Below are 27,047 nucleotides of genomic sequence, written 5' to 3' on the forward strand. Positions count from 1 at the left end.
TTTTATTTATATATATATATATATATATATATATATATATATATATATATATATATATATATATAAAAATAGTATTTCACATTACTACATTTAAAGGAAGCAGAATGCCAATAAGTTCAGGTGTAGGGCATATTTTTTTAAAAATCATTTGGTGTATAACAAAAAGAATGTAAAAGCAAAAATATTTTCCAAAGCCACAACTGAGAAGGATTTAGATGGTTATTTTTGACCTTGTTGGCTGGTGGCAGAAAGTATTAAATTATTCTACTATATTAAAGTGGATTTTTAAATAATCAAGCTCTATTTAAAGACCATGGCCATAAGGAGGAAGATGACAGGACCTTGACTGAGGGCTGTAACCAAGATCAAAATTTTAGTATGTGACCTACTTCACATAAGTAATAAACCGCACTGCTGGGTGAGTGTAGATCTGGTATTGCACATTTTAATCACTTTTATGTTTTGCACTGCGTTGTTCCCTTGACAACATGGTGTACATTCATTTATTTAAACTGCTTTAAAGCAGTTTAAATGGGACATTATGTAGGATTACTATTTTTTTGTACACAATTTTTGCCTTTCTCATCTCCACAAACGTATTACTTCATAAATGGCTTTTGTTATATTGCATGATTTTGTTAAGGTAGTTATTTCACTCGAATTCGTTAAATGACTAATATTATTCAATTATTTACAAAAATATTTCCAATTGAAAATGCACACTACATACAATCTTCATCTGTACATTGATTTATTTGTTAATATTCTTATTTTAGGTTATACCAACTTTACAGGCTCACCGTTTTAAGCCAACTTCTAAAATCTGTCCACTTATTTATCTGAGCATTGTTTGTGAAATGGACAATTCTCAAAAAACAGAAGGACACCCACATTTTGAAAGTTATGATGCTGTTTATTAATAGGAGTAAAACAATTTGTGTTTACGTGAATTAGCGCTAGACGACGTCTCTTGGTGCCTACAGGATTTTCTGAGATTTTTGCAGCTTTTCCCATTAGGGTAGTTCTAGTTGAGCAGGTACCTCTAAGAGAAAAATCCATGAATAGTCCATTCGTGTCTTCATAGGTGGTTATCCTTATCCTGAGTGCAGAGCAAAATCCCCAATGTTGAATTAACACCTCCAGCGTTCACGTAATGTCACCTGAACGTAAACGAACTCCGTAATGGTTATAACAGCAGAGCAGGTGTTAATTCAGTACTGGAGGTTTTACTGTGTGTGTCCTAAGATATGTGTCTCAAACGACCTTCATTCAACTGTTCTACCTTTAAGCGATTTACAACTATAATCTCAAGTGCAAATAAAAAGATGACATATGGTTTCCGTGGAAACCACCAGAGGGAGACATTATCCCGTGTTTCTATCTCTGGCGTACATAACGGCTTGATTTTAGTTAAAAACCTTTCCTTATGTAACCCATTATTATAGTGGTTTGAGTACCATTACGACTTAAAGAAATAGATATTTAGGAGAAACGTTTGGAACGGGAAGATTTCTATTTGTATATGTATTTTATTTTGTTTATTACTCAAAGCGATACATTGGCTATGTAATGCAAACAACAATACAAACACATACCCGAACATGTAAATATCGCTAAGGGGAAATAAAATACTACATAAAAATGTTAGCCTAGTTTTAATTGCTTTTAGTTTTTAAAGTTTAAAGTTAAATCTCTTCCACTCTATAAAAAAATATTTATCTTAAAAGCTTGCATAAACCGAATGATAAATGCTATACATTTAAATATAAGATTTATTATAAAGACATGAGCTTGCTTATCTATAATTTCCAAAATACGAAATAATATTTTTTCATGCTAAAATATAATTATCAACAGTATTGTTAATAAAAAGGTCTCAGAATATTTACTACATAATATACTGGCTGTATCCACATTTTGTTTTAATTTCATAAGACGGGTTTTAGCTTTTGTATATTTTAAGAATAATTCAAGAACTGCGGCCTATATTCGGAAGTGGCGTCACACGACCGGACGCCAGACTGCTAAACAGGAAATACGTCTGTTAGCCAAACACGACGGGGCCTCGGTTTTAAGATTGCCAGGTTACGGCTAACCGACACGCCACCATGGCTTCAATCGTCAAAGACACACAGAGGTAACCGAAGTTTAAGGATAAAAAAAATGCAGCGAACCGTCATTGATCACTTTAATTGCGTTTGCTTGTTAGTTGTTTAGCTAGCTTAAAGTTAGCTCGCTCGGCGTCTGGTGGCTTGAACAGCGGGTGTGCAATTAGGTTGTGTTTTCACCCCCAAAAGCAATCCAAACCTCCTGATTACTATGTAAAAAATCTATACATAGAAGCATTTAGACATAAAATATGCTTCCCTGCTGATAGGTGAGTTGAGTTTGAATCGGTCTGACCCCTAACTAGCGAACCTTATTTATCTTCACAGCATCAGAGAGGCAGTAACTTACATCAATGCCGTTGACTCCAGTAAGTTCTCCAGACTTCTCAGTCGCATTCTTCAGAAACTGCATCTCAAGGTATGAGCAGCAAAACTGCACAATTCCTCTAAACAGCAGTGCTTTTATTTGTAGACAAATTAGGTGTATGCTTACATTTTTGCTACTTAATATTGTGACATGAAGCTGTAATGTAACGTACATGGGCTGTATTTAGACTGACTATTGGTACCTACATGCTATTTTTATGCCTAAATTGCATTTGTGAATTCTTTACGTTTAGGGAGAGCGCTCCTTTAGTGAAGATGAAGAGCAGAAATTGCAGACTGCCTTGGCTCTGGAGAAACAAGCCCTTCACCTTGTCCTGGAAACCACGTCATTCTTATTAGAACAGGTTGGTATTATACTAGATCATGATCTCTTCTGTAGCTGTGTGTTGTGATAGATGTAAAGCACATTGTCTACTCATTTAGCATTTTCACATTTAAGGCATTCAGTATCGTAAGAAGGACCTAGTTCTCCTAGCAATATTGTTATGTAATGTTAACCTCATATGTTCCTCTAATTAGAAGGCATAATTACTGAATGTGTAAGGTGACTGATGGGTGAAAACACTTCGTTGTGCCCTTGTTTGTGTTTATGCAGGCTGTGTATCACAATGTTAAGCTTCCATCACTGAAGCAGCAGCTTGAAAACATACATGTTTCCCCAGACAAAGCGGAGGCGTTCTGTCAGGCTTGGGCCTCGGCTGGCCCTGACATGGTAGAGAAGATTAGACAAAGAATATTTGCCCCCAAGAAGGTGAGTTCTTGATACTTAGGTTATTTTACCTGAAATTATATGAGAGTAACTTTAAATGTGTTCCCATTTTCAAACCAGTGAAAACGTATTGATCAGTACTCTAAGAACATAAATGAAAATTGCAACAGCAGTCATCATATTTCCATGTTTGTTATAGAAGCAAGAGATAATTAGAATCAACTAGAAGGGGAGAGGGTTTGAAATGCCACATTTAGGATGCTGATCAAAAAATATTTTAAATTTGTGTTTGTGTGTGTGTATATCCATATGGATGGATGGAAATGAGGAGAAATGGGCCATCATGTATGTACCACTGGCAGATAGTAGAATTGGCCGATATGGAGAAATCCTACCAATGGCTGAAAAAGGCTGGATTGAAAGACAGCACAGAGGCACTAATCATGGCAGCACAAGAACAAGCTCTAATCATGAGATCAGTAGAAGTTGAGCTCTACCACACCAAGCAGGACCCCAGATGCAGGATGTCCGTTTATTTGTTTGTTTGTTTGTTTGTTTGTTTATTTATTTAGGAGGGTGTATCCTACTTTGACCTTGGAACTTTAAGCCTGAACTTGGCACAGATGTTACTGTGTACTATGCCAGCCACTGGGTTATGCTGTTCCATGTACACTCTTGACTGCTAGCATCTTTCATCCTGCTGTTATGTGCTGGATTGTCTCAGGGGCATCTTTGCACAGCCTGCATCTGGAGTCCTTCCTGGTGTGGTAGATCCCCGTCTCTATTGATCTTGTATTCAGAGCTTGTTCCTGTGCTGCCATGATTAATGCCTTCTTGCTGTCTTTCAGTCCACCCTTTCCTCCCCCCTCCCCACATCTGCCACTTCAACTATTTGCTGGTGGTACACACCATAACGTGCAGAGGTTTATCCTCCTATGATGGTCCCTGTTCCTCCTTATTTCCATCCTCCTCGTGTTTCTGCTGTCTGAGGTACTCACTAAGCACTTCATCACTTGGGGCTATTTTTCTGGCGTACTCCTGGAGGTTGGTTGTTTCATCCTGGCTTACAAATCCTCGGCCCCCTCCTTCTCCTTAGTTTACAGTCTTGGAGTGCTCGATTTGGGATAAAATCCTCCATGTATTGTGTGGAGTTTCCTTGTCTTTTCAATGGATTCTGTCTCCTCCTTTGGCCAGCTTATTATGTCAGTGATGTATCTGATGACTGGTAGAGCATAGATGTAGGTGTTGACAGCCCGGATCTTGTTCTTCCCATTCAGCTGACTTCTCAGGACTTCCCTCACTCCTTATAGGTATTCCCATTTGCCTGTGGGATTCCAAGTTACTTGTTGCTGTCTTAAATGTCTGTTAAATCACCTTCTGGTAGTACGGTTGCATCAGTTCCTTGCCTTTCCTTGTAACCACCAACCACAATTATCCAGTCCGAATGATATTCCGGTGTCATTGCGGTATATCCTGGTGAGATGGATTAGTGAGTCTATATCTTGTTCACTTCTTTTATACAGCTTGATGTCATCCATGAAGAGGAAGTGGCTGATGGTTGTTCCACTCCATAGCCGGTATCAGTGGTAATGATCTCACTGAGGGGGTCAGACCTTTTAAAGAGCCGCAGTAGGGACAGGGCATCTCCTTGGTAAATCGCCTGCTTGATTTAGACTCGTGCTGTTACCCTGAAGGGTTGTCTTCCACAGGTCCACTTGAGTTCCTGATGAAGACTCTTATTGTCCTATTGATGTTATATGGCCTCAAGCATTCCATTATGAATGTGTGGGGCATTGAATCATAGGCTTTCTTGTAGTCTATCCAGGTGCTGCACAGGTTGGTCTGTCTGATCTTATGATCTTATAGCCTTGAGCGACTTTTATCCACCAGTAGGTGGTGCTTGGCTCCTCTGGTGTTCTTAATGCCTTTCTAGACCCTACTCATGTACTGAGCGATGTGCCTACTCAGCTTATCCACAGTAACACTCGACAGGATCTTCCATGTTTTGTAGAGGCAGGTTATTAGCCTGTTCTGGGGGTCCTTCTAGGTCAGGACTGTCTGAATGGTTAACTGAAGGCCAGAGCGGATTCCATCTGTTAGCAGCTGGTTCATTTGTGCTGCCATGCGCAGGAAGTGCAGTTAGCTTCTTCAGCCAGTAGGCATGGATGATGTCAGGACCTGGAGCGGTCCTTGAGCTTTTTGAAGCTTCTACAGTTCCCACATCCTCTCCATATACCCCCTTGGTCTGGGGTTGATTGTGTAGTAGCATTCCAACAGTCCTTTATTCTGCACTTATTTCTATGAGTATGAAGAATATATAACAAAATACTCACAATTTACTGAAGACTTGTTGATTTTTCATTATTATTGAATGAATATTATTGAATATTGAATTATTATTTTTAAAATTAATTTTTGTAGACATTATTTATGTTGATTGAAATGTTGGTCAGTTGATCTACGATGCCAGTTTGTTCTTATTCTACATCCATACCATTCTTAGTATAAGCAAGTTTGAATATGTGTTCAGCTGCTAAATGTCATTTGTGCTGTAGTGATTCTTTAAAAATTACATAGCTCAGCACCTTTTGCATTTGTGTGTAAGCATACATTTTGCCCACGATGTGCAGGACATTGAGCATCATTCAGTTTAATAGAAGGATTAATTTGTGACAAATAGACAAAACACAAAGACCAAACACAAGCGGTTGACACATGATGTTTTATCCCGCTCAAGAAATCCTTTTAACAATGCTCAATTTTCTTAGAACTTCTAAGAGCTTCGTAGGCGAGATGATTTCAAACCTCACAGCATATTATCCTGTCACAGTCTTTGGCTGTTACATCAAAGGATTCAGTCTGATTTGGGTTTATGCCAGTCAGGGGCTTGCAACATCAAAGCTAACAGTTTATAATAGCTATTGAAATGTTTTTTAGATTTAAATAATTGTTGGTGTGTGTCTTGTGTAGATAAGTTTGCTATATATATATATATATATATATATATATATATATATATATATATATATATATAATAAAAATAAAAATATGACTTAGACATGTGGGGCATTTTTTTAATCCTTCAAGTGGCTGATGAATCTCCCTTTTGAAATTGTGAAATTCACAGTACCTTCACATGTGCCTACCACGTTCTACCAAGGACAGAAAAAAACCTTGCTGTCTATTGGGTTTTATTGAATTTCTCTGTGCAGACGATTACAGTTAGGATATGCTTTGGCAGTTGCAAGTAGCTCCACAAAGAAATGTAATGTTGAGGTCTCGTCTTATAGATGACATTTCACTCGGGCCTCATCACTGTGCCTTTTAATGTCACAATACCTTGAACTGTAATTTCACGAGTGCACAAAACCTGTCTCTATATCTTAAGCCTAGCGCTGCACCATATTGGTGCTTTAATGGTGCCAAGTGCATTTTGGTAGTTTCATTCCTTTTGTGTATTTGTGATTCAAGGATGAGAGGTTGCATCCAAAAAAAATTTGCAATCTGTATTTTGGAGAAAGCCAAAGGCAATTTTTCACTTTGTGACTAGACTTCCGTGGACCATGTCTATTTTCATTGTAGTAACTAAAGCCCAGCGTAATCTGGTTTACTCATCATAGCATCAGGCAAAATCAAAAGGCATGCTCAAAATGCATGGTTGCCCCAGTGGGTGATGGGATATGTAGTTAAGATCCTAAATTAATAGGATTATCACAGGATTATAATATTATATTGAGACAGCGTATTAAAATAAAGACTTGTATGGAATGAGTCATAACTGGCTTCACCATTATATGGCGTATATAAGAAGAGGATATGAGAGATGTAAACCTCATAACACTTAATGCTCTGTAGCATTTACAGACTGCTTGAAAACATACAACATAGATGCACTGTTTTCTTTCATCGTATTGCGTTTACTCAGTTTTTCAGGGCTAAATTCGGGTGCATGGTCTCTCTCTACCTTTAATGCGGTTTCAAATATTTTCACTTGGCATGCAAGCACCTGTCTTGTCTTTTGTAAACTCTTCATGGCACTTCCTTAATGTTTTTTGTGTTTAGCCATCGTGTTTAATGCATGAATTGTACAAGATGAGTAACACTGATTATTCACCCCATTCACCCTGGTAGTGTAGAGTGGCATGTATTCCACGTTATACAACAGTTTTGTGCATAACACACTTGCACTTGCATAAAAATACTGCTTGTCATTTGTACATACCCTTTACATTTTGTAATGTGGTGGCATTCGATAGGACATTGCGTTTTGCATCATGAAAACAGAGCCTTAAATCACAATAATTGCATGTAGCAGCGTAATCAGAATGTGACATTTTCTCTGCTAAAATGATACTTGAGTTCCGGTTTTATATTACGGATATGTTCAAAGGCAGGTGCTCTGTTGCTGCCGATTTCAGAGTTTTCTTTTTGATGACGGGTGGCCGGGTGCGTCGTTCCTCTGTGTAATACCATGTGTTCTTTTCCCCTGTTAGCTGGAGCACATAGGCTGGCAGTTTAACCTTCAGATGGCTCGATCCTCGCAGGCCAAGCTAAAGGCTCCTCACGCGGTGCTGGACCTGGGAGTCCAAGACGAGGACAAGCTGGAGGTGAAACCCTTCCCGCTCCTTATTCCTGTCCGTCCAGCGTGCCGGCCCCTCTTCACACCGAGGAGATGTTTGCTTAGCCACGATCTCCCAGGATCGGCGCCAGCTGTGAAGCTGATGCAAATCCGGGCCCGGTTCACCATCCCGGCGTGACGGCAGAAGCCGTGGAAGGGGAGAGCTTGTTAAAGTTGCCCTCAGGGCCCCGGCTGCTATGATTAGCCGCTCTGGGTATTATTGCACAGTTTGAGGGAGCTTTGTTTACCCTCGGTGGTCTGAATAGCCAGGAACCAGGAATAATCCTAGCTTGCAAATCAACCAAAAATCTAAAGGGGGAAAAAAAAACAACAACAAAAACATAATCTTTCTCCTCTCCTAGGTAGCATGGTATTTGCATGAGGTATTTGCAGTTTCCCCCTTCCTTCCTTTCAAGTATAATATGTAACCTTTTTGCTGTGTTTTTGGACAGCAACATATTTGAATGTATTCACAGTGAGTCAAACATGTTTTATATGTTGCCTTTTTTCAGTTCTAAGAGAATATGCAGAAAACATTTTTCCTCTTACAGTAAATCCACACAGGCCTCTGTTGGATAAGAGCAGCTCTAAGACCCCGAGCAAGCCAAGCAAATGGGAGGGACTTGGCCTTTTCCTCATTGTCTCAAATGGGGGCACTGTTGCCACATGTCAGAAGTGGAAATGTGTGCAGTTTAAATGGAGTCTAGGCAGTATAGGTGCTCTCTCAAATCAGTGTTTGGGTTTTTTTTGTTTTGGTTTTGGTTTTTTCCTCAAAATTCTCAACCAAAGTGAAAAGAGGACAGTTGACATGTCACATGGTGGTCATGTGGCTCTTGTGGGCTGAACTACTTCTTGAGTTTAAACTCGGTAAGGAATGTCCTACCTGATTCTTAATTGCTTTAAACTAAAAATGTTTCCCTTGCAAATTGAAGTTTCAATCGCAATTTTAAAGCTCAGATTCATCATGACTATTATTATTATTATTATTATATTTTGCATGCATTACATTATACTAGTGAGTTGAACTAAGTTTATGAGTTACAGAGATAAACTAAAATATTTTGTTCTCCATCATAAGTGAAGCCAGCCTTTTCAGTGTGTCTGTAAAAAGCTCAGAGCTCGGAACTGAATTACAAGAAAGTTTGTGTGTCACTTTGGGGAGAATTGCTTCAGTGACAGCTGTTCAGATGATGGATGATCGTAAGCATTCATGTAGAAATTAACAATCTGTTAAACTCTTAATTCAAAAAAGAAAAAAAGTGGACACCGATTTGTTTCCGAGTGAAGTGAAGCGGAACGCATGTTGCTTCTTTGCCTGTGCAAACGGATATTCACAGAGTTAGAATACCTTTTTCCTTTGTGTATTCAGTGTGATGCCTTTTGCAGCAAAGTTGTTATACCTGGTGATTTTGTGTCTTTTCAGGGGCAGCATGTGACGGCACTCTGGTATGGGTGAAAATGGTTATTAGACACCCTCGTATTCTCTGACACTCACCGTTATGTCATTGCAGTGCCAAGTTGCCCATTTTGTTCCCATTTAAATTAACACTCTGTTTCAATGTTTGGATAATTCGTAACTGGACTGCGTGCTTGTATTTTAAATAGCTGGAGTATCGCTCGCCACAGCAATTCTGTGCCCCACTATAAGTATTATGTATTGCATGGAAAATGTAACAACCATGGCCAACAGTCACGTTTGTGAAATGAAACAGAAGCAGGAGAGGTGACACAGGACATCTGTATGGCATTGATCTGAAACCCAACCAACTCTGGAGAATTCACCTTAGATGGGCAGAGGTGCTTCATCAGCATGGTGCCTCCTCCTTCTCATCTCATCATGGGCTCACTCTCGTCATAGCCAGTTCACCGTGGGCTGCTCCTTAAGGAATAAAGTGGCAGGCTCTTTGATATTGCCCTGAACTTCCGAGCTTTCCTCCCGTTTCCTTTTCCTCGGAGATGAGGCTTCGTTAATCTCTGTCCACCAAACAGAACATGGGTAGGGTCTGCAAAATGCTCCCCTCATCGTAAAGATGCTTTGGATGACCAAGAATAATCAGAGAAGTGACGAGGGTTTAAGTTTTCTTCACACTCGTTTTTGCTGCTCGCAGGCTCCTTGTGTCTAATACTGAGTTGTGATGGCCTAGGTCACCATCTGCATTGCTGCTGTTATCCGCCTTGCTAACGTCAAGGCGTTAACTAATTCTGCCATCAAACCTGCACGGCTTCCATCAAAGCATCTGACTTGAAAGCCGTTCTTGCTTGTTTTTCTGGGTTCCGCCACGAAGGAGCCTAAACCCTTTGTTGAAAGTCTCACTGGTAAAGGCGGTGACCCCATTGATTACCACCTAGAGTTATAGAATGTAATTAAACTTCATATTTTAACTTGCGAATAAAAACCGTGATCTCATTTGAGAACCTCTTCAAAGCATTTCACACGTCACAGCAATAGACAGAACCGATGTGGTAACATTTGGGGAAACCTCAAAAAACCCTAAAACAATAACAAAACAAAAAAAGAACCCTCTTTGTACATGAGAAACCAAGCAATGAAGTTCTAATTGGCACCACTTTAACATAAAAATAACTCTATCATCTAGTGCCTGAATCAAACCCAAAAAGGGACAGGGGGCTGTAGAAAAACTAGGATGTGGAACAGTAGAGCCCCTGTTTCATTGGGTCTCGCTCTGTTTGTTTAAGGATGCTCCTTGCAAGAATTCTGTATGTCCATTTGCCAGGGAGACCGAATGGCGTTCTCCGCAGGGCTCCTGCAGCCGGGGCCTTTTGTAGCGTCCTTTATCCTTCTATTTGCCACCATAGTCTAGTGGCAAGCATCCGTGCATGATGTCACATCTTTATTCGTGGCAACGCTCAATACTTCTTTCTTTAAAAAAAAAAAAAAAAAAAAAAATTGAATTCCATTCTTTTGGGGGTGGCCACAGTTCACTGTGAGAAGACCTAGTGTAGAAAGGCTCAGTAGTTGTGAATTAAACTCAAATCTATTGCATATTTTGTCTGCATACTGATCAGCGTGCAAGCAAATCAGATTTTGGCCACAAAACAGAATTTGGCTGTACACTGACTGTCTCAATCAGTGCAGGCTCTAATCCACTTGTACTGCTGTTCTTGTTTCACAGATAAATCAGTGCAGTGCTGAACCACGTAATTTTGATGAAAGAGCATTTCGATACTCTTTCATTTCTCGATTCATGTACGGCTGCATCCGGCCTGGTTGCAAGATCCAAATTTTTGCTGGAAACTAGTGAATTAGATCAATTTTCTCCACCTAGTATTTGACGTGATTTGGGATTTTGTTTTCCTGTTTTTTTGCTGATGCATTTTCCCCAAACCCAGCAGTATCTTCAGCGTCCATGCAAGCCGGTCATCCCGGTGCTTTAAAAGTTTCTTGGCAGTGAGCCACAGCTTTGTTTCCTGCTGCTGATGATGCATTTGATCGGCATCTGCGCAGGTGGACGGGGAGACCGTTTGTTTTCGCCTGCCAATCCGTTTGAACCCTTGTGCTGGCTAATTGCGTTGGATTTGGATATGGCTGTAGGCAGCCTGACCATTCGAAGCCTCTTCTTTCCCACAAGCCGTACAGTATAATGGACGAGGCCCTCTAGTTCTTGGGGGGCTGCAGCATCGACATACCAGAGGGATCTAAAAGGGTGTCTAGGCGATCGCTGAAGTTGCCACACAAGAGAGGTTTCTGTTGCTATGAATAGCAGCCCATGAGCCTCTCTCTCTGCGCAGCTATAGTGTTTCAGAATGGACAACAGGACTGGTTTTATCAGAGGAGGAATTTGGCGTGCCACTGTTATGTACAGCATGCCTTCTGATGGCAGCAGAGCCGATGAGACACTCGGCTTCCGTGAATTTCAGGCTGTCAAAAGAAGCTTTCCAGCAATCTTAGCTTATTCTTTTGTTTTTGCAGTGGTCTTTGTTTTTTTTTTTTGTTTTTTTTGTTGTTGTTGCTTTATTCATTCATTCATTTATTCACTAATTTATTGCCACTATCGGAGAAGGCGATTTGGGAGTTTTCAGTTTTAATCAATGTTAAAACAAGTGCCTAGGTTAAGATGCCTTTCTGCACAGATTTTTCATTTATACCATGCATTTTAGGAAGATGTAATGGCTGCGTATCTGGGTAGACAAAATCTTTTAAATATGCATGTCTGAAATGCGAACATATTCTTCTCACAGGTTTGGCTGAAGCTTTTATTTCGCTCCTTTTAAAACAGCCTAAACATGTCAGTCAGAATGCTGTTGCTATTGTATGAGCTGTTGCTATCATATTCTGCAGGCACTTCTGGAGATTTTAATTAATGTATATTTATATGAATTATTATAGAATATTCATATTCTACACTAAAATATTTATAAACATTTGATCGGGTTGGCTTTTAAATGTCACCCACCCACCCCCTGCACCAGTTGTTCTTTTGACTTTCATGGAGTTGCCCCAGAGATGCACAAAAATGTTAATTTTGCTTCGCTGTTTGCCAGGACTGCGCAAAGGCGCCACATTTCCCGTTACTGTCTGGTCTTGTTTATCCCCTGAATGTTTTCCCTCCAAACGTACAGAAGGTTGCACTACTGTTCTCTCCCAGTCCGTCCACTCCCCGAGACCCATCGTATTTCTGCCAGCCGTTTTTCTCTTGTCAACATTTACTTACTAGCTGAGGAAAAAAACCAAACCAACAATGAAACGCACGCGTGCACACACACGCGCGTGCACGCACAAGTGAGGCGTCTTGTATATTCTCCTTTATGTCTTTTTATCGCAGCATGAGTCGGTGTGTGTATAAATAGATACCATGAATGGCATGCAGTGCTTATGAGGGTATAATCATAAGCTTTCTTGCATTCACTTGTTCTCGTACTGGTAGCAGATGTGGCGTTCTCATGGGACGTTTTCATGGGGCGGCCTTCTACGGCACGTCGCGGGTGGATTAAAAAAAAAAAAAAAAAATCTGGCCAGGCTTCCGTGTTTCTATTTTGAGGCAGTGTTCCACCTCTCATAAAACAGGTTTCTGCTATTGAATGTTCACCAGAAAAGTTCTACAAATGGTACCTACATAATACTGAGTTAGCCAATCAGTAGACGGATAGCTGATTGCACGTTCACAATGAGCTTCATTTTGGTGATCTTCCTTCCTCTAGGTCTCTTCAGAATATGATCTCAATTAAGTTGAATACAAGGTACACTAGATCATTTTTTATGCGGTGAGGTACAGGGCTGTGTGTTTCACTGTGTAGTAATGGCTTTAGTGTTAAATATTCGAGGCACAAAAACTAAGTTCCACACATTGGCAGAATCTTAAATTTAAACTGCCTAATGCATTAATAACTTAATTGTATTTAATATATTTCATATATTATTGCATTTATTCATCTTAGGATATGTTTACTTCCAAGTGGCATTTTCATGGGCATCAATTAACCTTAGCCATGGGCTAAAAATGTTTAGTGCAGTAATATTGGCATTTTAAGTTTAAGGTTCTGGAAAAAGTTCTGTGTTGTTAATTTACTACTGTCTGGTGTGGATTGGAGGAGGATGGGCTGTCCTTGTGAACCTTGGTTCCTCTCAAGGTTTTTATTATCTTGCTCTCAGGGAGTTTTTCCTTGCTCATGTTGCCTTGGCTTGCTCCTTAGGGGCCGGGGGCCGGATTGTCTGTAAAGATGATTTCTGTAAATCCGCTTTGTGACTAAGAAATGTTGTGCAAACACATTTGAATTAAACTGAATTCATTGCAGCCCTGAAATCAATCACTTTTAACTGCTAGCTAATTTTGTTTGATACATTTTAGTATTTTCTTTGTATTCATGCTTTTTTTTTTTTTAATAATCATTTGATTATTTCAAGTGTTGTATATTTGGGCAGGGTTGAGTTCAGAAATACTGAAGAGATGTGTAATCTCCTCACGATTCAATCAGTGGTCTTTTGTGAACCGCTAACCTTGGGTTTACTGTTAGTTAACAAAACCCACCGTTTGTGACTAAAATCAGGTGTCCTGATGGATAGAAAAGGGCGCACCCGTGCAGTCAGATGCACCGTCACGCTGCCACGGCCATAGTTAAAGCAAAGATTTGCCTGTGTCTGCTCTCTTCTGCATGTGCGATCAGGACCGGAGCTCGAGCCTCGGTCTTGATGCGGCTGGATGAATCTTAGACGGAGAGTGTCACTCCCCACTGTAGTTCATCTATAGGAAGTTGCACCATGGGGAAGGGGTTTCTGCCACATTGGCATGGTGTGTCCTCTTGGATGCTTCGCTTTAGAAGTGTCACATCAAACCAAAACGGGTCCGACAGGAATGATCAGATATCTCATTTACTGCAGGTTTAACTCGGTCACGTCCAAACAGTCTTCTCCTGGTACAGCGTCAGAAAAAAAAGTTACTATATTGAGCGCACAAATCAGACACAAATTGCCAACTGCGCCTTGGCACTCCTGATGAGCTTTGATGGGTACCCGGACATCATTCTTGGGGAGGGGACACCTAACAAGAAAAGCATTCTTCATCCCCCATGTTTCTGCGTAGCAGCACCTAAAAATTCTGCTTTGGTTTGCTGTTCAGCCTGCTGCATTTTATCTTCTCGCCTTCGTCCCTTGGTACAGCGTGCAGTCTGGGACTCGCTACTGTATGATTGTAGTGAATTTGCTCTGCTCTGCTTCTGTGCTTAACATGCTGCTGTTGCTCTCCATTATAATCAATGCTGTGTAATGGCTTTGATGCTTACCATAGCACTATGAGGATAAAAGCCTTAAGTGGGTTATTTATTTATTATTATTTTTGTTGAACTCTGCCGTGCCTCTGAAAAACAGTGCATAGCAGAATGACTCCGTAAACGTTTCACGACGTACCGCCATTATTATTTTTACTGCAGGTTTCCATGCATTATTAGGTCTATCAAAACATAAGCACACGCCTGGCCTGCAGATCGGCTCTGATCTCTTAAGCTTGGCAGAGCGGAGATTTTGAAAGACAATAAACGAGGCCAGATACCGTCTTTGCACCTGCCGGGGGGGGGGGGGGGGGTGCATCGGAGTCTAAAGTTCCCAGACATTCTTTAGGGCGATGGTGAGGTTGCAGACAAAGCCCACGACTGATCTCCTCACGCGAGAAGTGCAGAACATAAGCAGGGATTAGAGGCCACATCTGTGCAGGTGCTCCTTTAAGATTCCAACCTCAGAAGACCTGGAGACCACTGACAAATGCACAATAAGGCTGTTAGATTTGTCCCATTTACGGAATGAAAATTAATTTAACATTTGGTCATACACCAGTAGAGCATCAGGACGGCATATTTTGTTTTGTTTGGCATTTTCATATCATTATTTTACCTGCCGAGGGCTCTTGAGTTTCCAGTTATCCCTTTGATTGATCTAGACAAAGGCATGTTGGTCTGTAGCAGCAGTGTTGTTTGTAGCTTGATTTTAAGGTTTACTATTTATCAGCTGATCCAGACAGCTATGTCGCCCTCATCAAGATACGATACTTGGCGCTTGTCAGTTGTTTAGGAAGATTTAGGGTTAGGGTTCACAAGCCTCACTGTTATATAATTTATGCCAAGAGGGGAAAAAAGTTAGTTAAAACTAGTTACTGAAGAGAGATATATAGTAAACCTGAGTTATAAACACAATTATATATCTTGAGGGACTATCACCGAAATACTGGCTGGGACTTAGTAATTCTCAGACAGCTGATGGGAGGGGGTATTCACTGTTTTAATTGCATGAATCGTTTCAGTCATGACTTTTATTCTATTCATAGCAGGCTGTGGACTTTATTCCTCTCTCAAATGAAAATATAGCATACAACTGTTATGTCAGACAGCTGGAAAAATGTTTTCACCCTGTCTTTTACTCTCTTATCACCCCAATGATGCTTTCAATTTTCAGAACTGAGCTGAGTTCTAAGCATTACACAGCCACGTTGTGATTTCTGTATATGTGTTTCTAGGGATGCTATTATTTTTCTTCCCCCCCGTATCTTTTTGTAAGCACCTTTCAGGCAAGCTGAGAAGTACACACTATAAACAAACATGGTGAAGTGTCACAGAAACATTTCTTATTTACCTTTCCAGCTAATGCATTTCTTTTGTAAATGTTTCACTTCATACTCATATTGTACATTTCCTTTGTACATATTTCACATGCCTATAGTAAATTAATGTTATGCTTGAAAAAGAGAAAAAAATGAGAGACCCGCATAATATTTTTGTGGCTTGTAAATATGTTTAAGAAGGTAACCCTGAGCAGAAAGTTGTTGTTGCATATCCTGAGCTTGATTCAAAGTTATATGGGTATGGCAGTTGGGGATTACAGCGTGACGGCTTCCTCCACTCCTCTTCTACAGACCCCCTACTAAACAGCAATTTGACTGTGGCTTTGCAAATGTAAACCTGCAGTATTTCCAATAGCATCGACGTGTTCTTATGCGTAGGGTTATTTCTGCCGGTTCCTTACGCTGTTGTTGCCGCGCAGATTACATTGATCTGTGTTTGCATTTACACACCTTCTCTAATAATGTAATTATTGGTATAGTTTCAGTATTAACTTGTAGAAATGAATATATATTGAATGGAAGCTTACCATTTAACTGTAGGTTGCATTGCTTGCTCACGTTGCCTTTCCTCAAGCCTATATAAATGTATTCCTCACCGTGGAGAGATGTCTTTGTTGGGCATGCTGTTTTATGTAGGCAGCATGCATACGTCATCTCTATTGTGATGCTGCAGGAATGAGCTGGGCAGAAATTTGACAGGGCTTGTCAACTCTGGATAGCAGCAAACGTGTGAATTCTTGATAAGATGCCAAGCTCTCAAACCCTAAAAAACAGCTACTGGTGTGGGGCAAAATGAAAAGATAAGATTCACTGTTTAAAGAAAAAAAAAACAGCTGCTGGTAATTACCCAGAGAGGAAGTCCTCTAAGTGTTATTGAAAGCCGCCGCAATCCTTTTAGTTACAGTTTTGTGTGCAAAAGCACCTTATTGGAGGCTGTCTGTCCCCCACATTTTGAGTATTTACTTTGCTGTGAGCTTTGGTTCGATGGTGTGCCTCCATTTGGAGTCAGACGCTCTTCTGCAAGCATTAAATAAATTAGCTAGGAACAGTAAAAAATGCTTGCGGCTTGGTAAGAGGACGGGGGCTCTTTGCGACGGGCGCACAGCATTGGACTGTCAGCAGACTCTATAATTCATGACAGTCCAATGGGGCTCAGTCATTCGGCAGCTGGTTTTAATGCACCTGACTTCAGACATGTTTACTGAAAGTGTGTCGCACGGCAGTCCAAGCTAAATTATTTACACCGTGTTTCATTTGCCAAGCTATAGGGCATTACATACAGATCTCAAGGCACACGGTGGCCTACTTGCAAAAAACCGTCATCTGCACTCAGTCGGTCAGCAGAAAGGTTTCATGCTTTCTGGAATTGGCTTTGTAAACCCGCAGCGGCAAGCCAGGTAGGTGTGATCATGGTGTGTGTTTTGGTATGACCAATGTTTGACCCTTTCGACAGTTGTTGGTCTCAAACATGACCCTGTGATTCTAGGGGACACAAGACTGAGACCAGCATTGGCTGTAAAGTGCCATGCTCACAGCATGTGTCAGAAGCTTACTTCAGTATATGATGTAAACAAGATCATGCTTTTTAAAATGTCGCTGTTTTGTTATTTCAGCCCTGTTAAGATATACATTCTTAGCTACCCTCTAATTAGGACAAGGATTTTTTCCCTCCCCTCACTACAGCACACAGCAGCAGGTCTTGGCATAATATCCACACCGAAACTACAAGAGAGTTTATACCCTGATTAATGCAAAACTCCAGACCAAGCTTGAGACATCAGAACATCTGCAAGCTCAAAAACCGGCATACCCTTCCCTGGCTCCCAACGCTACTGCCAACCTCATATTTTCACAGTGCTCCTTTTTGATTTGGAATTAGGCTTGAGTTGCTAATCTTCTCATGAGAGCGGTGCTTAATGAGGGCGACTTATCCTCAACGAGAGCAACGGTATGGAAATCGGCTGCATCACGGCATTGGAAGAAGTGAGCGCCTTTGCATATTTTGAAGTCTCACAAACCAGGCCGGTTGTCCTCCGAGGCCGCTATCGGAAAGTAAACAAACAGTAATGAATTGCTGGAAAGAATCTTCACTTGTGAAGTCGGCATCCTTAAACCACTGGATGAAAGAAATGGAACACAGTTAATGACAGAGTATTCTGCATATAATAGGGGTACCTCAGAAATCTCCTTCCAAGCAGAAATGTTGTGGAAAAGTGGCTGTGAGTAAATAAGGTGCATGTCTTAAGTGCCAGCCAATTTATGGAAATACAGTGGGATACATGGAGCTCAATTTCAAAACCACTGAAATTCTGAGTTCATTCAAAGCCTTGTCTTGTTCTAAGGGACACGGAGGAGCACAGTTATCCCCAATTATAGGTTGTTCCCTAGTAATTTATATAATTTATAGATTTTATATACAGCTGATTTCAGTGAAAATATTTCATCATATATTATTTGTATTAACCAAATCATATAGATGCAAAAAAAAAGTCACATTGAACAAAACTATTGGCAGAAATTGAGAGTTTAATTCCAAACTCTGTTATCAGACCCCATTTTCAAATGCTTTAATTTGTGTCTCGTGCCTTCTTTACCACTGGAGATATGAGAATAAATGTCAAAATGTCTACAAATTGAACCCGATGTGTGAGATGTAATTATCCAGTTATGTCTGTGCGCGAATTTGCAAAGTAGTGAGGAAGCTTCTGGAAAACTTGCTGGTTGGGGAGCCATGTCCATATGAATATGGCAAGGCTTTCTGCTCCCTTCGGGACCTGTTTAAAAAGGCCATAAAGCTCGGCAAATGAAAAGCAGCCCGAGACCATTACAGCCCGGCTCGGATAGGCTGTGATGTGGTGGACCAGTGACTGCTCTTATGAGAAAACTGTTGAAAATGAGTCCTGACCACAGTGGCTATGGGAATTGGGGGTGGCTCATTCTGTGAAGGCATGGTCCATAGGAAGGCATGGGGCTAAGCGTGGTGAAAGCTCATGGTCTTCATTAAAGGGGAGAGTACAGAAAAACCTCATCACTCACGGACTATTCATTTTCAGACAGAGCAGCTGTGAAACTCTTTTAGCCGTATAATCTATTCCAGGATGGAAGCAGCTCATTCAGCGCTCATGAGTCCTTGCAGATGTAACTTGGACGAGAACTTTTCATTTTCGTCTGGAACCCAGCAGGCACTAGCAGATAAGCACTGTAAATGAGATGGAATATTGCAGTAAACTGTTTAATGTGCAAAAACATTGCGTTAGCTGATTAATGTTGGCGTGGTTAAATTCAATTTGATGAGTATTCATGATGGTGCTGCAATGATGCTCTTCACTAGACTTTGTATCAATAGTAGTATTTGATCATGTAGCTGGATTTATTAGAGAATTTTATGGTTTGTGGGGCTTCGAAAAGAACGACCACACAACCTTAAGCCGTTCAAAAACGAACACCTCATTTTTCAACATACTATTAGGTATCGCGGCATATATCCAGAGATATGAAATGCATGACTGGTAGTATAGTTTTGGCCTGTTGTTTGAACTGTTATCATATGCTAAACCAGTGCTTAGCACTCTATTCATGCTATTCATCACAGCTCCACTGAGGGAGCTTCTCTGCATATTATTTAGGCTTATTAGAGTCAAGGAAGAGGCCTTTGTCACTCCTCATTTTTCTCTGCTAAGCTGGTTTGTGGGGAACCAGTGGGGAAGGTGAGGCCTACCCAGTGCCCGGCAATGAAGAGCGCTCTGTATGGCCTGGCCTGCCATTACGTGCTTTTGAGCGCGGGGCCATTGGGGACAATCCCCTCCTTTGTACTGGGCCGTTATTGCACTCTGACTGTGTACTGTACTGAATGGCAGCGTGAAAACCGTGTGAAAATCCGCCCCTGGCCCACATGAATTCGGGCAGCTTTTGGTAAGGGGGGCAGCAGGACCTCAGTGGAACAATAAGGCTTTTTTTTTTTTTGTTCTAGACGTTCACAAACACAATATCCAGACAAATGCCCTAAAGGCGTGGAGCCCAGACTAATATGAAGTTCGGGAGATGTTTCGTGTCGTCACTGGTGGGTGGTGGATGCATATTATGTGGGTTGGATGTGCACACTGCTTGTTTCTGTCGGAGCGAAGCGCCATATTTTTTCCCGCCATCCAAAACCACAACACAGGATGTGGTCCATTGTAATGCTGGGATAACGACGAGCCTGTTCCTGTCCTAAGTGACCTCATCTTTATTAACCAAATCAAATGATACAGGCTGCTTTCTCATTTGCGTGTTCATAGAACCGCATTTGCCTCGTGTGTACCTATAGATAAACGCTGACTTTTTGTCCTGTGATGATTAGGATCAAATTGGATATAAACACAGCATAAAATCTAATTATAAACAAGAAATTAGCACTGCTTCTAAACAAGAAGATGCCTGATTTATGGGGGCGACATCCTACAGCGAGCCATACAAGAACGCATAACTGAAATTGAAACCCCCCGCCATGCGTCCCCCCCTGCCGCAGCAGTCTGACATTACCTCAGGCCCCCCCCCCCCCCTCCCAATTACGGCTGCCATTTTGTTTTCTGTCTTTGGCAATATGAACGTCTGGCCAGGCATGTCGACATGCACTCCTCTTCCATCTAATTGGATCATGCTATTCATCTGGGGACTGACTCCGTCTTGCTTTCAATAAATGCCAATCCAGTGTTGCGGTGGATGGATGCCTCCCCGACAGGCTGTCCGCATTTGGGCTTCTCCTTTCTCCCTGCGCCGAAAAACGCGCGAGAACGCATGAAAACACACTCCGACTGCCTGCAGGCCGCCACAGCGGTGGAGGAAGAGGTGTGAAAATCGCAGGGGGTGGGTTGCACTCCTGCTGCTACATGAACTATTAGATATTTTTTTGCCGTCACATCTGGTCTCCGTTGCTCCAGAGAGCGCCTGCTGCGAGCGCGACAACCAAGCTTGATTTTCTGTACCGCGCGCTTTCCTTCAAATAAATGCGTTTGCAGTCTGCGAGACTGATAATAAAGGAACTGTGGACCCGGGGTCCTGTATGAAATCAACAGGAAATGAACCATATAGATAAGCCACCCATCCCTGTTCCTGTTTATTCTCATAGCTGGAGCAGCCACTCAGCGTGTCCGTGAATGCGTGCAGGTTTCCTGTCCGCGTCCTGCCGGCCTCCCGTCGCCTGTTTTGCAACAGATCCCAGTTCCTCCAAGGCTTTGCAGTCTTTGATCACCCACCTTCTGGCTTGGCGCCCTCAGCGTGTTTATGGGGTGGGCGTTGCCGCCCCTCGGACCGCTGCTTGACGCGGCTCTCCCGCTGGCGTTGGCTTCAGCGGACGGCGAATGGCTGCCGTGCTTGATCGACTTCTTGTTTATCGCTCCTGGGCCGGAGTCGGCATTCTTGTGGTGTTTGTCCTTTTGTAAGCGTCAGGGTGTGTGGCCAAATATTTGGGAGCTATTCTTCGACAGGATGTGGAACATATTTTATCGTGTAGATATTAGCGTTTCACTAAACCGAGGCAATATGCTCATCACATTTGTGCAGCATGTTTCATTAGCATTTCTTCGTTGATGAGAACCATACCATTCAATTAAGATAGAAGCGGGAAAATGTTTGACTATTTTCAGTCGGAAATGAAGGGAAGTAAACAATTTTCGTGAGACATCTTTATTAATATTTCAAATGTCAAACCATGCGTACTGCAAAATTGCTTTTAAGCTTAGTTATTTACAGGTTCTATTTTTTGTCACGATTTCCCAATTTTCACCATTATCCCCAAGAAACTCCCACTACCTAGCAGTGACTGACATGGAAACAAAAGTTTACAATGTATTCCTCAGAGCAACAGGGCAATTACACAAAGGGAGACTGACATTTTGTACAGAGACAGACAGCGTAGTACAGCAGAAAGGCTTTCCAAGAGCTCGGTGGCCATGGCAACCAGTTAACCTAGGAATTGCCTGGGGGTGGGGGGGCACTGTTCATAATTAAGGATGTCTGGGGGAGCTCTGCTTTAGACAACATTTTGGTTGAAGATTCACAGGGTCAACACTTGTCCTTCAAATCAAAGACAGAAATGTATAGTTTCAGTTTATACCCACCCACCTACCCACCCTCGTTTATTTATTTTCCCACCTGCTTAGCATGGGGGCATATCGGTCTGTTACGTAGGCCTTAATGCCAGTTAAAGGATGAATGAGGAATTGGTCTAATTAGATTTCACATTCAGGCATGGCGTATTTTTAACATCCAGAATTCAATACTTTTTTTGAATGTATTTTAAGTCCTCAGAATGAACGGATACAGCACACGTGCATCATGCATCAGATCTATTTCCAGTCTCTTCGACCGTATGAGGAGTGTGTAGTCGGTTTTCAGGTTTTAACATGGTTAAAGACCCAATGCTCTCTAACGATATTTTTAGATATTTTTTGGTCTTAAGCCGCCACTGCATCTGGCAACCCTGGTTGCCATATGTTATACTATTTATTTATTTATTTATTTATTTATTTATGAAGAGCTTTTGGAATACCAGACCTAAAAATACTCAAGACAATGTTACCCATGACTAAGCGTCTCATGTACCACTTTTATATAATACATTTCTCATTGTTATGCATTTGAGGAGAAAAGATTGCGGAGGCGTATGTGCATGCCTCCTACCATGTGTTGTGGATTTTTTGTTTGTTTGTTTGTTTGTTTGTTGTTTACAAAACTTGCGCTCAGCCATTTAATCTCTTCTCCTTTTGGAACAGTATTGAATTTCACTGACAAACAAAAAAGGCCAAATGAGAAGTCCCCCCTTTCCCCCCCCCCCCGTCAGCCGTCCCTCACTTGCTCAGTCAGGAGGAAGCGTCATGCACTCCCGTCCCAAGAAGTGTTGGTCAGTGACGTCCCATTTAGAAGTCGAGCGCAGAACCGTGCAATGGCTGCCAGGGAAAACGTCATCTTTCACAGTGTCAGCACCGCCGTACGTTTCAACACGGCATCTCCATGCAGGCTTTGAGGCGAGAGGGCTCAGACACCTCTCTTTCAGGCCTTATCTCCAGAGTCCAGAGGATCACCTCTGTGGTGTTTTTTTTTTATTTTTTTAAGGTGTGCAGGAAAGCGCACCCATTAGTGTTCAACCTAGATATGTCAAACGGGTCTCTTTTGTGCTTTGGTGGGTTTAACCCTCGATTTCTGACACACATTTGCTTTCATCCCCTGGTGTGTCAAAGGCGCATCACATGTGCACGCAGCGCAGGTCCCGGTTTTGTGACAGAAACCTCCCACGTTACAAGATAGGGGAGTGTGTTGCGACACACTTGTGTCAGACTTGAAGATAAGAATGTTTTTGTGTGGGTATACTGAGAAATCTTGCCAGGGTGTGCAGATGCTTTGCTTCTCACAGATTTGGGGATTCTAAGTCTGGGAAGTCTATGACTCCAGCAAACAGCTTCTTCCACATCACGTTCTAGGTAGGTGTTGTGTACACCAGACAAACAGCATGATGACATCGTTAAGATATAATCAGAGCTTAAATGGTACAGCCCCAAAAGACTATAATGCTAGAAATTAGTCCACTGTTTGTTTTCCAAGTGTTATTACATGCTGCAGTTGTCTGCAGATTTTCTGCAAAGCTGCACTGTTTTTGGATGAGCGTATTCTATATGACGTTGTACTGCCTTTGTCCAAGAGGAGTCTGACCTACATATGCTCCATGTCTCCAGTGGCTTCTGCTAAAGATAACATTTCCCCTTTTACTCTTAATTATGGATGATAATGTTGCGTCTAATTAATGTCCCTGCCATTAATGTGGGCTGACAAATTCCTTTCCCCTAAGAGACTTCAACCCCACAACTAAATCCACTACTGTGTAGTTTATGAAGTTTCACAGCTAACTGCTAGCACAGGTGGTGATTTTTCTTTTATTATGCGTACTGCAGCTTCCACGTGGCATTTGTTCAAAGTCACAGTTTGGTAATTCGTATGCTGTCTTTCATGTTCTCTTGTTGTCTGCTTTACAACAGAGCCTATATCTGAACGAGTGAACCTTTTTGTTTTAGGTCTGTTTTTATTAATGTACCCATTTTTCAAGCAAAAAAAAAAAAACAGGTCAGTGTCGCTTTGATGGAAACTGACTTGATGTGCACAGATGTGCTCTAATAATTTATGAGAAGCTTTTATATGGAGAGCTGACGGGTCTGCCTGCACTACTCACTTCTTGTTTTCTTGCTCTTTTTCCCTTTTCCTCTAGTGCCAGCAGAACATTTTTGTGGAGTTCAGCCACCAGGAATTGCTGGAGTTCTACAACAAGGTCAGAGCAGATTAAATTAGTTTTTTTTGACATGACTGCAGACTCGGTGACTCTATTTAAACTGTCATACATATCTCCCCCCCCTTTTTTTTTTTGCAGCTAGAGATGATTCAAGCACAGTTGGATTCCCTCACTTGATGCCAGTGTCATCCTTAATGAGGGCAACTGGCCGGTGAATCGTCTACATTTTCAGCATAAAGTGTGGCGCCATTCCAGTCAAAAATAAAAGGTTTCCTCAGTTCCTTTCTTTTTGGATAAACACCACTTTGTGCACACGCCATCTATGTAAATCACCTTGTGTGTAATTCTCTTTTGTATCTGCCTGGTGCCATGCCTGAATCAAAGCACAACCCTGCCCAAAGTCATTCTGTCTCGAAGCCCCGATTGAGTTCCTCCGCTTCGTCTCTGCCCCATCATGACGTAAAGCAAGGGAAATCGTGAGCACCATCGCTCGCCTTAAGCTCCTCCTCATCACATGGTTTCACCACTTAAGTGTGATGGTGTGAAGTCACACTCTTGATTGGTTACTAACTGTACCCTAGTGCCTGCATCAGATGGCTTTACAGATTTAACTATTTAAATAAAATTGTTAGAAATTGTCATGTGGCAGTGCATTCAATATTGGGATTTCTTGTAATGAATGTGTAACAAAGCCCATTGTGTCAGTGATGAAGCATGTAATATTTTTACTATGGAGTGTATGAATATTCTCATACATTGATCTCCTGTGAGCTGTACCATGCCATTGTACAATTAACAGTTTCCATGCTGCACGCATAGCAGTAGTAATGAACTGATCTGACGTTAAATAGTTAGTGGAAGTGCTAACAATGGTGCTAATGAATGTGTAATGATGTAAGAATCTAACTCTGGTTAATTGTTACCAGAGGTCTTCCTCACAATTTTCAGTTCACTCCTGTCCTGTCTTATTTTCGTCTTGGGATGAAGTAATGAATTCTTTATAATTCCTAAGTAATAATTAATTGTTGTCATTGTAAAAAACAAAACAAAAAACAATACAATAAAAAAGGAACCCTTAGTTTATTAGAAGTTACATACTTGTGTTTTCTTCAGGTTGGAGTCCAAACATCCAGCTCCTCCTCATGCTACTTAAGTAATGATGTATGTGCAGCCCATCGCTTTGGACCAGGGCTAACGGGATAATGAGAGATGCAGTAAAATGGATGAGTTACTGCCTCATTTAGGATTACCTTAACGGAGCCCGCCACAGACCAAAGGCCGTTCACAAGCTGTCCCGTTCCCCGTGCGAAATGCTGAATAAAGGGAGGTGCCTTTAGAGTTGCTTGAGCAATGTCCATTCATGTGGTCTGCACTCGCTGTTGCTTTTCCCCAGTTTACAGATTTCTCTGTAAAAAAATAAAAATAAATAAATAAATAAAAAATGCAAAACCCACTGAAGCTGGTGCCTGCAGGAGAAAGAGTGTCCCACAGCATGGCGAACAGATGGCAGCTCGGAGCCTCGCGATGGTGAGAGTGGTTGGTGCTGAATGACTCCAGCAGAGAGGGAGCAAAACACAGAACAGAGAGTTCTGTAATGGAGATGAGCTCTGGAGGCCTTCTGCACTGTACACACTGACATGAGGCACTCTGAGCAGATGAGGCGTTCCAGTAGAGGATCTCACCTGCAGGCTGCCCACCTAAAGCAGATTAACCTTCGGCGGGCTTGCAGGGCCTCCTGAGGAGCTGGGCGGAGAATCGCTATAGTTCTAGTTCAGTTAGTGGAAAATTAGGCAAGAAAAGACAGCGGACTCTATAAACGCTGCACCGGAGTTCTGTCCACTTGGCTGGGACAAAACGGGCAAATATGGAAGATTGTCGTGTGGAAATGGTACGGGGTATAAATGTTTTCTGTGTTATTTTGCTACCCATTTATGACGTTTGCTGTTACTGATAGGCACAGGGCATCAGAGCAACTAATGACTAAGAGCAGAATGTGACAGAAAGTCTGTGGTTTAACTGTACAGCAAGCCATTTCCCCAACTCCCGCAGCACCACAGACCAGCCTTAAGTGCCGCTTGCACAGCAGGGGGATCATTTTAAGGATTTCAGGAATTTGAAAGTTCGGAACAACCCCCCCAACGTGCCCCCACAAAGATGTGAGAGTATGTGACTGATGGAGAGTGAATAGGGTGCAGAGAGAGGAGCTGCCCAAGGCTCCTGTGAGAGAGGTATTGACCTGAAGGGCGGCGGTATTGACCTGAAGGGCGGCGATCTCGACCCCTGATGGGAGCTGTGCTCCTCAGGCTGCCTCCAGACACAAACACACACACACACACACACACACACACACACACACACACACACACACACCATTTCAGCCTGTCTTTTGCAGCCACGTCGCATGCCTTTTCAAATCGCACTGCCTTGGGATTGCTAAACACAATCCCGCCTACTATCCCCGTGGCTCTCCAAATCCAGCAAAACGAACGCCGAAGAAAGAGCATTGTTGAGGCCACATTGCTCGCCAGTGTCCTCTCGACAAGGACTCTTTAAGTCTGGCCTGTGTCTACAGAGGACGTCTCTGGCTTCTTGGAAGCTCACGCGGGTATTACACTATACTTAGTGAAACACTGTCTCTTTTCTCTTCTGGCTCGCACGTCTCTGCTCTCACTCTGTTTTGCCTTTTGCATTCGTTGCCCCCAAGACAAGTCTGTTCTGGGACCACGTTCAAGAGATAAATATTCTTGCAGCGAAGCTTGTGTTGTTATATTGTTTTAGCAAGTTGATGACCTCGCCGTGGTACCACACTGGCTCGGGTCATTACGCTCTGTGACCATAGATGATGTCCATATGGACAGCTAAATACATTTTTTATATATATATATATATATATATATGAATG

The 27,047-nt window shown here is 41.8% G+C and overlaps 1 protein-coding gene across 5 annotated transcripts; it reads left to right on the plus strand.

Annotated features, from left to right (window-relative positions):
- The first annotated feature begins 66 nt into the window (after positions 1-66).
- commd10 (COMM domain containing 10) lies at positions 67-25,228 on the plus strand. 5 transcript variants are annotated; one of them, XR_003409949.3, is made up of 8 exons: positions 71-2,137; positions 2,436-2,526; positions 2,729-2,839; positions 3,091-3,246; positions 7,698-7,811; positions 24,125-24,184; positions 24,284-24,413; positions 24,530-25,228. XR_003409949.3 is itself a non-coding variant. In XM_081707699.1 (7 exons), the coding sequence occupies exons 1-7, from the start codon at positions 2,109-2,111 to the stop codon at positions 24,320-24,322; spliced, it is 591 nt and encodes a 196-aa protein (XP_081563825.1). In that variant the 5' UTR covers positions 67-2,108; the 3' UTR covers positions 24,323-25,228. The 5 variants fall into 5 exon arrangements, 4 of the variants coding, with proteins under 4 accessions (XP_081563825.1, XP_026855553.1, XP_081563826.1 ...); XM_081707699.1 differs by having other exon boundaries at positions 67-2,137; positions 24,134-24,184; positions 24,284-25,228; XM_026999751.3 differs by having other exon boundaries at positions 24,284-25,228.
- The last annotated feature ends 1,819 nt before the right edge of the window (positions 25,229-27,047 follow it).

This window comes from Electrophorus electricus, chromosome 25 (genome assembly GCF_041902795.1).
Source record: "Electrophorus electricus isolate QZ-2024a chromosome 25, ASM4190279v1, whole genome shotgun sequence".
In the NCBI taxonomy this organism is placed as follows: domain Eukaryota; kingdom Metazoa; phylum Chordata; class Actinopteri; order Gymnotiformes; family Gymnotidae; genus Electrophorus; species Electrophorus electricus.

Excerpts from the sequence above, each read along its gene's own strand:
- commd10 (XM_026999751.3), top strand. The coding sequence starts at position 2,109 with ATGGCTTCAATCGTCAAAGACACACAGAG. Across the intron at positions 2,840-3,090 it reads CGTCATTCTTATTAGAACAG|GCTGTGTATCACAATGTTAA; the intron begins GTTGGTATTATA and ends GTGTTTATGCAG. Across the intron at positions 24,185-24,283 it reads TGCTGGAGTTCTACAACAAG|CTAGAGATGATTCAAGCACA; the intron begins GTCAGAGCAGAT and ends TTTTTTTTGCAG.